General features: G+C 49.8%; 1 protein-coding gene across 1 annotated transcript; it reads right to left on the bottom strand.

The window, feature by feature from the left end:
- Nucleotides 1-3,077: 3,077 nt before the first annotated feature.
- On the bottom strand, nt 3,078-13,130 carry PRSS55 (serine protease 55). Its single transcript, XM_084767216.1, has 5 exons — nt 12,984-13,130; nt 9,170-9,362; nt 6,845-7,092; nt 4,390-4,532; nt 3,078-3,415 (listed from the first exon to the last, which is right to left on the bottom strand). Exons 1-5 carry the CDS (start codon nt 13,039-13,041, stop codon nt 3,089-3,091), a joined length of 969 nt encoding a protein of 322 aa, XP_084623342.1. The 5' UTR covers nt 13,042-13,130; the 3' UTR covers nt 3,078-3,088.
- Between the last annotated feature and the right edge of the window lie 503 nt (nt 13,131-13,633).

Below are 13,633 nucleotides of genomic sequence, written 5' to 3'. Positions count from 1 at the left end.
TCTAGCATGCTAGCTTTCAGATCTTTACTGATCTAAGACACATTCCGAAAGTATGCAGGCTTGAGGTCAAGGGCATTGAGCTCAACCCAGAAGTGAAAAAGCTGGATACTGGGCTTGGCTCCATTCAACCCATGGTTGCCTGGACCCAGGGGCAACCTCTCTCTGAGAGGGGAAAGAAGCCTCTGCTTTAATGACGCCAGCTGAGACACAGTTCAGCTGCCATTGAGCAGGGTCAGCTGGCTTTTGGGGTTGAGCTGCGGCTATGACAAGGCAGTTGCCGCATAGGACCTAGCTCTTCATTCACTTCAGGGCTGTGTCTGTCACTCCTCGGGTGCCCTGGTACTTAGAGGCCCCTTGAAGTTCTCCCCCTTGGGAGGAACAACGTTCTTCCCTGCTTTGAGCCACTCTGCCATCTTGTGGCCACATTTGGGAATGACACAGCCCCGCCAGGACCATCTCATCTCAGTAGCTTGTTGGCCACATCCTCACATAGCCGGCCCTTGACGTCCTCCAGGCTCCTCTCTGTTTGTGAGCTAGCTCTCTCTTAGAACCGATTACCAAGGAGTTCTCCTCCCCAGGCCCAGCCTTTCTCCGTCACTGTTTCTACCTGTCATAGGTAGTGACATTTTTGTGCTGTATCTGTCCTCCCTAGTAGTGTGTGGGGGCATGCACTCTGTTCCCAGCTTCATCCAGGTGGCTGAAGCAGATTGGCATGACTCAGCAAATGTTTGACAGCTGACTCATGACAATCAAATACGCTTTCTCTAGACACTTACTGGTTGGTGTGACTGCAGGTAGCCTTACGCCATCTTTTAAGGCAGTTTTTCTGTGTATAACTCTATGCCTGCCTTGCAAACATTTCACAGCAATACTACAAAGCTACTAATAATTAATATTCCATACACACATATGTGTATATATGGATATGTAGATATATGTATATCTGTGTATATACATACATACACAAGTCACAGTTGATCTTCTCTGCCATTATATGGCAGGTTAGAAGCTGGACTGTGCATTCCACTTCTTGGGACTCGGTGACTCAGTAAAATAAGTGACTTGTTCAAGATCAGCTCCCGAGGATACTCTGGGTCCTCTGGCTTCACACTGAGTCTCATGTTTTCCCTCCTTGGCACCTGAGAGTCAGGAGACAATCATATGATATGCTTTGGGGACAGTGACAATGCAGTGTGGGCAGAGGGAACCGCCAGTTCTCAGCATTGCCTCTTGCTGCCTTGGTCAGATGGCAGCAAGAGTTGGGAGGGGGGGTGACTTTGTGTGGGTGGGGGGTCATGGTGCATCTTAAACTCTCAAATTGGGGCTCCAGCTGCAAATTCACTTCTGGAAGTCTCTGCTTCCACAGTCTGCCCTCTGTCCCTGTCTGTGTCCAGATCTCCTCCCTAAGGACAAGGGCGCCCTGCACTCAGTCTCCTCCACGACCTCATTTCACCTTAATGACATTTTAAATGACCCCTGTGTTAGTGCAGAATACCTGAGAGAAAGCAACTAGGGGGGGGGTGATTATCCTGGCTCACAGCTGAAGAGTACAGTTGTCATGGCAGGAAAGGCCTGGCAGCAGAAGGGGCTGGAGGCAGCCGGTCACTTGGCATCCGTGGTGAGGGAACAGCAAGGAATGCCGGTGGCCAGCTCACTCTTACTCCAGCCCTTGGAGAGACACCACCCACATTCAGGGTAGGTTTCCCCACTTCAGCTAATCTAATATGAAAACTTCCTCACTGGCCTGTTCAGAGATCTGTCTCCTGGGTTATATTAGCTCTGTCAGGCTGACAAGCATTAATAACCATTACAGCCCCCATCTCCTTCTCCGAACACAGTTGTGTTGTGAGGTGCTGGGGGAAGGGTAGGACTTTACCAAAAGACCATCATGGGTGACTGATTTTCCCTACCCCACCCCAATCAGGTGTGTGCCACCTTTCTGCACACGCCACCTTCTTTCTCTCTGTCTGCTCACTCCTCAGGCAAACCTGAGATCTGCCCATCCAGAATAGAGAAGGGGTTGTCGCCCAGGAGGGTAGAAAACACAAAGTGCTCTAAAGTCCTGTGCAAGTAGAGAAACACACAGGTACAAAGGTCCCCATGGTACCGTGTTATCTCTGCAGACGCACCAGCAAAATCTTAAGCTGAAGACTGTCTGTCTGTCTAGGGCTGGATGGCCACCAACATATCCCCACCAAGTGGCAGGAGGGTCCTCTCAGAGGACTGATGGAGAGCCTGTGGGGTCCAGGCAGCTCAGTGGCTGCTGTTACGTGCTCCTGTTTGTCTCCACTCATTTTAGAGTGAGTCTCTTCTGGATCCTGGACCTCAGTCTCTTAATCAGTTGGATTAGGATTAAAGCCAACCTGTGTGATATAAAAGGATGGCGAGGTTCCCATCTCCCGTGTCACCCAAGCCGTGTGAACTTGGCCAAGTCACTTTACCTCTTTGCGACTCATTTTCTCTATTTCATAACAAAAGATCAGGTGGTTTCTCTCCTAGGACCATTTCTAAATTCTCTCTAGTTTATGAGTTAAAAAAAAAGGTTATGTGTGTCCTCAAGAGTGTGTGTGTGTGTGTGTGTGTGTGTGTGTGTGTGTGTGTGTGTGTGTCCATGCGTGTGCGGGAACACTTAGAAGTGAGAAGAGGGCATCTGATCCTGTGGAACTGGAGTTACAGGTCAGCCACGTGGGTCCCAGAAACTGGGCCTGAGTCTTCTGCGAGAGTGCTGAGCAGTTTCTCCCGCCTCCAAGGGTGATGGGTTGGAAAGGACTTCAAATAGGGGGTGGGGTGGGTGGGTGGGGGGTGAAAAATCTCACAGTTACTGTGCAAACAAATCACTAGCTAGAGAAGGCCCCTCCCATAAGACATTTCCCTGAACCTGGCAGGTGACCAAGAATGACAACCACCAGGCTGACCAGAGTGAGCTGTCAACAGTCATTTCCACCTGGCTGCAGCTGCAATTCCATAGCTGAACCGGGCCTCCATCCCGTCTTTGGGCTCCACCTCTTTCTGTCTTGACCCCAAGCACCTCAATGTTGGTGCAGACTTGTAGTGAGCCCCAAAACACATTCCCCAAGAATGGATCACTTTATTCCCAGTTGGATAAGGCCCTGAGCAGTGCACAGGATAAAAGACAGGGCAGGAGTCTGCTTTGGGGGAAGCCCAGTGCTGAGCATCTGGAATAGTGGCTGCGCCCTCTGGTTTTCTTTTTGGCCGGGACCTCTGGAGCCTGAACATCCAGGGGCTTTCCCTCTATCTGGGCTATTTTCCAAATCCACCTGGTATAGTTTGCCAACACGGTGTATATCCCTGGGGAGCCCTGTTGTCCACAGCTCCTGCCCCAGCTTATGATGCCCACTTGGTACCATCTATTTCCAGACTCTGTGTTACAGACAAGCGGTCCCCCACTGTCGCCCTGTGGGGAGAGAACACAGCTCAGTACTAAGTCCATTTTAAGTGGCCCACTGAGGCTGGGGCCCAGCTCATTCATGAGAAGGCGTCCACTGATTTCGCCTACCCCAGGCTATCCTGTAACTCTTGTTACCACTGACCAAGGTGACCACCCCGTCCTGGCCCCATGAGAGAAGTGTGATGCTGACCAGAAGCTTGTGGAGTCACAGGGTGCAACACGCAACGCCAGCAGTGTGCAGGATCAAAGAGAGAGGGGCTGCTGAGAAAGAGACTCCAGAGAGGGTACAGAAGACAGGCAGAAGTGGCCCAGGGATGTAATTAAAAGACAAAAAACAAACAAAAAACAAAAAACAACAAAAAAACAAAAACAACAACAACAATAAACAACCCGGGCTCTGGAAAAAGTAGAGAAGAAAAGTGCAGTGAGGGCTGAGGAGAGGACTCAGTTTGGACCCCTGACTCCTGCAGGCTCCCAGAATCTACATTAAAATGGCTAGGCACGAAGCATACATTTGCAATCCCAGAGGCAGGGGTGAGTGTCAAATTAGGGTCCCTAAATCTTCTGAGGAATTGGAGCTGACGCTGGCCTGAGACCTTGTGTCTACTATCTGCGACTGATCTCTTTTGTTTTGGTTTCAGCTTGCCTGTTTGTTTTCTTGTTTCGTTTTGAGGCAGTGTCTCTCACTAGCCTGGACATGCCTGTTAGGTTGGTTGGCCACAGAGCCCCAGGGAGCTCTGCCTTCTTCATGCTGAACGCAAGTTTATGCCGCCAGGCCTGGCTTTTCCACATGGGTTTGGGGACTGAACTCAGGCCCTCAGATCTTTGTGGCAAGTGCTTTACTGACTGAGCCCTTCCTTTCCCAAGCCTGCGTTCTAGATTCTTAGTCTCTTCCTAGGGAAGAGAGACACTCTTTGCAAGTGAAACACCTAGGGGTTACAGGGTGAGGGAAGGGCTGCTACCCGCCCCGCCCCCATTACCTGGCAGGCATCATAGGTCCCGTTATCATAGGAAGCACACAGCATGTTTGTGGTAAGCGATGGAAACACGTTGGAACATTGCTTCCAATCCGTAATACGCATGGGCACCTTCATCAGGTCCCTTTTCATAGATGCTTTGTCATCTGGCACAGAGAGAGAGAGTGCATTGAGCAAGCTGCCCGGGGGTGGGGGGGGGTAGGGGGAAGAGAATGGTCTCTAGAAAGATAATGAAGCTTGACTGTGGCCTGGAGACTGCATCATACCCTCCTGCACAGGCCAGAACCACTCTCCTTCATGGTCCCCACAGACTCAGGCTTCACCGCCTTCAGATAGCCCACACCTGAGCTGTCTGTCATCACCTAAGCTTTTCTGACTAACCCCACGCCTTGCAAGAGCCCCTCCCATTCAGGACCTCAGTCCTCTTCCAGACTGACTCCACCAAGCTCGAGGATTTGACTTCCCCAGGAAACACACAAGGTGAGACTTCTTTAGCAACTCTAACCACTACAGTTTATCATGTGAGCACAGCACTCCATGCCTAGCTCCCATTGGAAACCCATTTGTACTGTGGTGGGAAAAAAAAAATCGCAAAAGCTTGTAAATAAGTTTCCCAGCACTGATAGACTGTATTGTCTTTTTAAACTTGAAAATAAATTACATGAACGTGTATGTATCTGTGTGTGCACAAGCACACGAGAGTGAGTGCCCATGGAGACCAATAGAGGGCATCAGATCCCCTGGAGCTGGAGGTACAGGCAGTTGTGAGCCTCTCAACACGGGTGCTAGGAACTGAACTCAGACTCTCTGCAAGAGCAGTGTGTAGCTTAACCCTACCCTGCCCCCACCCCCGCCAGCTGTCTCTCTAGCTCCTGGCTGGGTCTTTAGAAGGCGCCATGTTTACATCTGTGATATTTCTCACACACAAGTGTTCTGTGTTCTGAACACTTGTTTCTCAGTGGATGGGGCTAGTTTCGGAGGCTGTGGGGTCTTTAGGGGGTGGGGCCTTGTTGGCGGAAGTAGGTCTCTAGGATTAGGCCATTGAAGGTGAGTCTTGGTTTCTGGTTCCGTCCTGTTCTCCGTTCCTGGGCCTATTGCAGTGTGAGTTGTCTCTGCCCCATGTTACCACCTCTGGCATCGAGCTGCTATGTCCTGCCTTCCCCAATACAGTGAACCAAGACCCTTAAAACTGTGAGCCAAAGCACAGCAAAACTATAGCAACCAAACCAAACCAAACCAAACCAAACCAAACAACACAACACAACACAACACAACACAACAACAATAAAACCTTTCTTCCCATGCGTTCCTGGAAGATATTTTAATCCTACACAAAAGTAATCAGTACAAAAGGCATGATAAGAACAAATGTCCTGGCTTCCAGGAGCAAGAATTTGCCTGGATTCCTCAACCCTGATCACAGAACTTCATAGTTACTCCCCTTACAGAGTGCTTTAACCTGGTAGGTCACCATCTGCTTCCCTTACTACTTCTTCACTCATCATGTCTGGAGCCAGCGGCCTTGCTTTCTCTACCTGTGTTCCCCTGCTAAGCTGAAGAGAGGTGAAGTCAAATTCCAGGCTCATCTCAAGGCTTGCTTCAACTTCAGGGCTGTGTGGCTCTTATTTCTCTCCTGCCAACTGCTTTGCTTGAGTGGAGAGTGTGTGTGTGTGTGTGTGTGTGTGTGTGTGTGTGTGTGTGTGTGTGTGTGTGTGTTCTTTGGGGACAGTGCAGTAGATGCGTTCTGCTCCACATATGTTTCCTATTTTGACCAAGTAATAGCCTAATGTTGTAAGTGACAGCAGATTCACTTCTAAGAGTGGCCGAGCAACACTTCAGACCATTAGGAGCACAGCCTGGGCATGGTCATCATGAAAACCTGGAGGGTCTACTGGGTGAGAAAAGACCAGAGAGGCTTTTGAATGGTGGTTGAAACTCCATGAAAGACACAGACACAACTACCCTGTGCTGGCTGACCACACTGAGGGATTGGCTCAGAGCTGGCACCTCAGCTGCAGCATCTCTCTGGAACCCAGAAGAAGTTTAGCTGAGGCTCGGGGGGGGGGGGGGGAGGGCGGCAATGTGTGGCGATTTCCTCCTATTGAAAGCCATTCCAAGCCAGGCATGGTGGCGCACGCCTTTAATCCCAGCACTTGGGAGGCAGAGGCAGGTGGATCACTGTGAGTTCGAGGCCGGCCTGGTCTACAAAGTGAGTCCAGGACAGTCAAAGCTACACAGAAGAAACCCTGTCTCGAAAAACCAAACCAAAACAAACCAAAACAAAAACAAAAACAAAAACGAAAAAAACAAAAAAACAAAAAAAAAAAAGAAAGAAAGAAAGAAAAAAAGAAAGCCATTCCACTACCCTCTCGCTGTTTCCTGTCCTTCCACGATACTGCCCCCAGATCCTGTAGCTCTTACCCCGGGAGTTTCCCTGAGGCCCTGGGCACTCACGTACCTGGGTTGGTTATGCCCCATCCCGCCACCCAGCATTCATGCCATCTGGAAGGGTCAAGCTGGAGAGGCAAGCAGATGGGCACTATCAGGTCATTGAACTTGATGGGCTTGTCCAACAGCAACAAGGCAATGTCATTGTCCATGGTGAGTCTCTGAAAGTCTTTGTGCCGGACTATGGTGGTGACCTGTAGTACCGTGGGTGAAGTTCTTAAGTCGTTGGTTCCCACTACGACTGTCAGTTCTAGCGGGCTGGTGGCACAGAACCAGAGGGAAGGGAGGAAGAAGAAAGCCTCAGTGAACAGACATCAGTGGGTCTGAAAACTAAAGCCAGCATAGTTCTAGAGGCCTTTAGGACTCATCCTACTGGGGTAGTTGCTCAGAAGGCTTAAAGATCTGAAGAAGGCAGAAAAAGCATGTTTCTCTACTTTTCTTGTTGACAAGAAACTAGTTGAGGAGAAGCTTATTTGGGCTCAGTTAACAAGCTAGTTCATCAGCAGAGAAGGCACGGTGTGGGAGGGGGAGGTTACGTGCCCACATCTGTATGAACCAGGAACAAATGGAGACTATGCCTGGAGGTGGGCTGCATTATCAAGGTTTACTACGCAGTGACACACTTCTTCCATTTAGGCCCAACCTCTGAAAGGTCTTCAACACAGCTGGAGACCAGATGTTCAAACACACACACACACACAACCTGTGGGTGACATGTCACATTGAGACCCTAACAGAGAAATGGGCAGGAAGTAGACCTTTGTCCTTGTGGAATTCAGGCCTGAATGAGACACTAGGGTTGAACAGAGCAGAAGCTGGCTTCAGTTCCGGGCTCTCTGAAGAGCACCCCCATGCTGCCTAGTTTTATGTCAATTTGACACAAGCTAGAGTCATCTGAGAGGAGGGAACTCCAATTAAGAAAATGCCTCCATAAGATCAGGCTGTAAGCACGCCTGTAGGGTATTTTCTTAATTAGGGATTGATGGGGGAGGGTCAAATCCATTGTCGATGATGCAATCCTAGAACGGTGGTCCTGGGTGCTATAAGAAAGCAGGCTGAGTAAGCCCATAAACAGCACCCCTCCATGGCCTCTGCATCAGCTCCTGCCTCCAGCTTTCCAGCCCTGTTTTTCTTCCTGTCCTGACCTGTTCTTCAGTGATGGACTATGATATGGAAGTGTAAGCCAAGTAAAACCCTTTTCCCTCCAAGTTGCTTTTGGTTGTGGGGTCTCATCCCAGCAATGGCAACCCTAACCAGACACCCACAAAGGACCTCTTAGCAGATCAAGCCAGCTGTCAGAGAGGCAAGGTGGTGGTACACACATCAGCAGTCGCTGTTGGTTTCATTACATCTACCAACCATTTAGAAACAAGGACCAGAGTTTCATCTGGAGCTTCTGCTGGCCACACAAAGAATTTCCAGGAAAAAAAAAAGCATCAGTCAGGAAAGATGCCTATGGGCTTCTTAATTGTCTTAACCAGGTCTCAAGTTTCCTGCAAGAGTAGGAGCTCCAGCATTCTCGGTTTTGCCAGGAAGAATTCCTCCCATTGGTGGGTCTGCAGAGAGAACCCATGACATCAAACATGGTCACCCTACCACATTCCACCCCGTTTTATATTTCATTTTGTTGTTTTGAGACAAGGTCTTGCTTGCCCAGGCTGGCCTCAAATGTGCGTTCCTCTTGCTTCAGGTTTCTAGTTCCTGGGATTAGAGGTTATGCTTCCCCTTCCTACAGTTTTCTGAACTTTCTGAAGGAGGTGAAGCTAAAAGCCAGAATTTCCTTCCTGCCTTTGCCTTACTGGACACGGACTTGGGAAAGCCCTATACATTCATCAGGCCTCGGTTTCCCTGTCTACAAAGTAATTCCTCTTACTTATTTCCAAAGGTCCTTGTAGAGTCAAGTGAATTGATAAGTAAAGGACAGGACGTCCCAGCAGAGACTTTGGTGCATGAGTAATTGTCAGACAATGCTGGCTGCCCACTGGCGGCCCAGGACAAAGAGATCTCTACAAGAAGCCAAGAAGCAGGGTGACAGACAGCCAAGCTGTGAACAAGTAGAGCTTCCTCCTAGGAGCACTTGAATGTCTTGGGAGAGACAGAGGGCCAAGCCCTCTGGCCCCATCAGCTGCAGGGGTTCCTGAAGGGGGCAGGGTGACCCCAGGCACTGGCTCAGGTCAGTTGCACCAGAATCTCCAGACTGGAGGAGAGGAGAGGGAGTCATTCCTGTCTATCTAGGGCTCAACTATACCAGGGGTTCTCTCACAGCCAGGTGTGGCTGAGTACATGCCCCACCCCCCACCCCCCGGCCGGGACAAGCTGGGCCCTTGATACTTACGAAAGCTCCTCCGAATAAAAGCAGTGGGCCACGGTGAGGATCCACCACTGGCTGAGGATGGAGCCTCCACAGAAATGACTGTTCTTTTCCTGAATGCTCACCTGCCAGGGAAACTCACCCACCTCAGCCTCCTGCCCTCCTATGATCCTGGAGTGTCGAGTTCTGCTATCATACAGGGGTCTCGTGCCACATTCTGTGGAAATGGAAAACCAAAAGAAAACACGGTCAACCTCTGCCAGGTCAGACTGGGTCTAGCTTGGAGGGAGATATCCTTGTGGATGGTTCTGAGGCCAGGACACCAAGACTTTCCTGTTGTGACAGGAAGGAGCCCATGGCTCTGGATATGAGGTGAAAGTGTTGGCTGTGTCTTTATCCTGCATGGGCTCTCAGGCTGGCAGCTCTACCAAGCCTATCTCTACTCAAAAGCCTATCCTTTCAAAAGCCAACTCCCAGGTGGCAGACAGAGCGTGACCACCAGAGGAATACACCAGGTCTGGTTAACTGTGACGTAGGACCGGCAAATCTCTTCCCTTATAAATCAACAGAGATTTTAGCGGTGAAGTTAATCTGCTGACCACCAAGTGGCTGGTGGCACAGGCTTCTTGTCAGCGTAAGGGCCCTGAGGAAACTAGAGGCACGGCTGAGGAGATAGCTCACTTGGCAAAGCTCGCACTATGCAAGCACAAAGACCTGAGTTGGAATTCTTCAGATGCCATGTGAAAAAAAAAATCAGGTGTGGTAGCATGGTAGTAATATTAGTGCCGGGGAGACAAAGATAGCTACAGCCCTGGTGGTTGACTGGCCTGCCAGCCTCACCTATGTGCTGAATTCCAGATCAGTGATGACACCCTGTCACAAAAGACAAAGTGGACAATACCTGAGGGACAATACCTCAGGTTGTCTTTTGGCTTTTACACACACACACACACACACACACACACACACACACACACACGAAGAGGGAGAGAAATAGAAAACCCAGAGCCAGACAAGGCAAAGAAAGACACTATAGTTCTGGCTCCAAGGAAGGAAGGAAAGACCCAGACAAGCCACTCAACACCAGATAAGGGACAATGGCAGTTTCCCTCCAGTGCTCACACAGGGCATATCATGTCCTTCTTGTCCACCTTTGCCTTCATCCTGGGATCCCCACGACGTACTCCTGCCCTACATACCCGTGAGAAAAAACTGGTGAGACTTGAATTATTTAGGTTGTGCTGACATTACAGAGGGCCTGGGTAACGAAGAAAAGCACAAGACCTGTGAGGAGTCATGAAAGTGCCAGAACCCACTAGAAGCCTTTAATATTATCATCTGGTCCAAGTAGAACAGTTGTGTCACTTGGCAGCTGGGGACAGAGACTGCAGCTGCTGGGCTGTGAAAGAAAGCTGAGACTTGGCAGTGTATGTCACGAGCCTTAAGCTGTCTATAGTAACATAAATATTTCCTTCTGGCCTTCTGGCCTTGAAATTCTTTCACCAAACACAGTACTCTGTGAGTGGAATGTTCTCTCCTGCACTGCCTGTTCTCTCTCTCTCTCTCTCTCTCTCTCTCTCTCTCTCTCTCTCTCTCTCTCTCTCTCTCTCTCTCTCTCTCCCTCCCCCCCCTCTCATTCTCCACCACTGCCCCACCCCTGCTTAGGCTGCCTTTACAGATTACTTCTTCAGTGAAGCCTCCTTCAACCTGGTCCCTGGCCTGGCCATTCCTCACTGTCTATGTGGCCTTAGATGTCTCCATTGCATTACAATGACATCAGCTCATTGCAGAGTGTTTCTGTCAGCCACTGACCCCAGAATGCCAGCTCCAGGTGGAGAGAGCAGCATGCTTGTCTTGATGATGCTGTGTCCTGAGGATGGAACTGTGCCTGTCATAGAGAGGCACTCAACAACTGGAAGACTCGATTCTCTGACTGAAGGATTCTATGCTGAACCATCCTAATGGGGAAAATCTGCATATCGGAACCTGTCTCCTGCAATGGGGTTCTTAACAGCAGACAGAAGACAAGCTGCTGTCATATGTGCCCGAACTATTTCTCAGCCATTAAATGAGGGTCATGGGGCAGTTGCTAAGGATAAAGGGGAAGTTCTTGAGATATACATTTGAAAGAAAAAAAATCAGGATTAAAAAAAAATCAGATTTTAAACTTGAGAGGCAGAGGCCAGTCTGGTCTAAAGAGTGAGTTCTAGGACTGCCAGGGCTACACATAGAAACCCTGTATTGAAACAAACAAAAATCAGATTTGAGGGGTTAGTGAGATGGCTCAGTGGGTAAAGCTGCCAAGCCTGACCATCTGAGTTTCACCTCAAGGTAACTAAATGGTATAGGGGGCAACTGACTTCTACAAGCTGCTCTCTGACCTCCACATCTCTCTCTCTCTCTGTCTCTCTGTCTGTCTCTCTCTCTCACACACACACACACACACTCATACACTCACATTTACACTCACACACACTTGAACACACAATAAAAATCTCGTAACTTTAAAACATCATATTTGAGGCTTGCGTGATTTATCTTGTTAAAATATGGATGTACAAGTGTGGGAGAAAAATATATCAAGACAACCGCAGAGAGCGGCTTGACTGACGGGTGACTGTATGCTCCAGGCCCCTGGCTCTGATACAGTGACGGCTTGCTAGGGGCATAGGTTCTGGGCAGACAGCAGAGGCTAATCCTGGCTTGTGCTCTCCTTATCCAGTGACTGGAGGGAACACTAGATATCTTTGCTTATCTCCCCTCTTTTTATTCCTCAAACAGATGCCAAGCACGGCCCCTCGTCCCCCCCCCCCCCACTAGGCTAGCCTTTGGATCAATGTGATGATGAAGTGTCCCTCGAAGTACTCGGCACAGAGCCAAATCCTCAAACCCCAGTTGTTTCAGGACTTCTCAGCTCCATTTTGAACCAAAGTCCCCATGGAACTGGCAGACAAATCCTACTGTTCGCATCCCTGGTCCTGAGAACACCCCACAATGCCAGCGTGGAAGCTGCTGGAACACAGAGCCTGGAGGCAACGGCAATGGCTCCCACGGTGAGGAGTTGTTTGCACAGCTTGGAGCCTCTTCCCATTGGGTGCCAGAGGGACCAGTTCTGCCAATGGTGCCCCCATACCCTATTCCATGAAGTGGCCCCAGGCCACCACACCAAAGGCCGGGGAGCCAGCCTGGCTCTGCTCAGAGGCAGTCTGAAGAGGGCTGGACGGAGGTCTGTGTGTTGCTCACACTGGTGCCAGGCGGGACATGCTGTGTCCCTGTGAAACGGCTTTGGGCTGATTTCCTCCAAAGCTGTGAAATAAGCCTGGATTTGCACAAGGGGAGAATGGGGGCTGGGCAGCAGGGTGTTCATCACTCTGGAATTCTGACTGTGCCCATGACGTGACCAGCAGCCCTAAGCTGCTGTCACTTTGACTTACCATCCACAATAGACTGAGTTTGAGTTGTGAGCCAGAATAAGTTGCTTTTGTCAGAGTATTTTATCACAGCAACAGGGAAAAAACAAAACAAAAAAACCCACGTTAAGTTACTTAGCTGCTTCTTAGCCCAAGCTCTGGGCACTCCTTATTTGTTGCTATTGGTGAGGTAGAAGTTTAGTTTTCCAAGCCAGAACTCCAAGGTTAGACAGGTAACCCCTAAGAGGGATGATAAGGGGGTGACCTCCTGGTGGCCTGCTAGCTAATTCATGGGTCATGTATGATGTTTCCTTTGTCCTTAATGCTCACCACATATTAATAGGATGAAGGGAGGCGAGGAGAGCAGGTATCCTGGCTGGCCCTGCTTGGGTCAGCAGCTCTGGCCAGAGGGAGAGGAGTCCACGTACCAACATTTGCTTCCAGGCTGTGGACAAACAGTAGCAGAATGATGGAGAGCAGGATCATGGCCTCGGCTGTGATGTGTGCTGGAGGTTAGGAGGCCGGGCTGAGTGGATGATACCAGTTGGCAGCTCAGACTCCTTAAGTTGACCAGGCTACAGATGTCATAATGGCTGTGTTGAGAGCTCACATGAAGTCATGAAGACACCTCTGAAGTCATTTTTTTTTCTGTGATGGGTAACTCAGGACTTCATCCTTGAAGGCTTTTTCCTTGGAACTTCCCTTACAGCTGGCCTGACCCTCATCCTTATCACGGAGACCTCTGTGGACATTTAGGTTTTGGCCCCATTGTAACTAATTCTTCTTAAGGTTCATGATAGCTTCTCTTGGGCTGGGCCTGGGTGGAACAGTGAAGATCCCATGCACACATCCACCTGCAAGAATTAGCCATAAGTGGTCTCCAGACCTGGAGAACATGGGTCTGCTCTGTGGGTTAGCTCACCTGCCCTGCATCCTTCCCCAGTTTTGACCTCTGGAGAGGAGAGTGCAAAGCCAGTGCTGAAAGGGGCATGGGCTTTCAAACCTTGCCTGAAGAGGAAGCTGAACACTCACCTAGTCAGAGTGAAAATGTTGACTGTGGCCAGGGCTAATTGCAGCT

The sequence above is a fragment of the Acomys minous genome (genome assembly GCF_964271855.1).
Source record: "Acomys minous genome assembly, chromosome: 18".
Classification (NCBI taxonomy): Eukaryota; Metazoa; Chordata; class Mammalia; order Rodentia; family Muridae; genus Acomys; species Acomys minous.
This window is presented reverse-complemented; position numbering and strand designations above follow the sequence as displayed.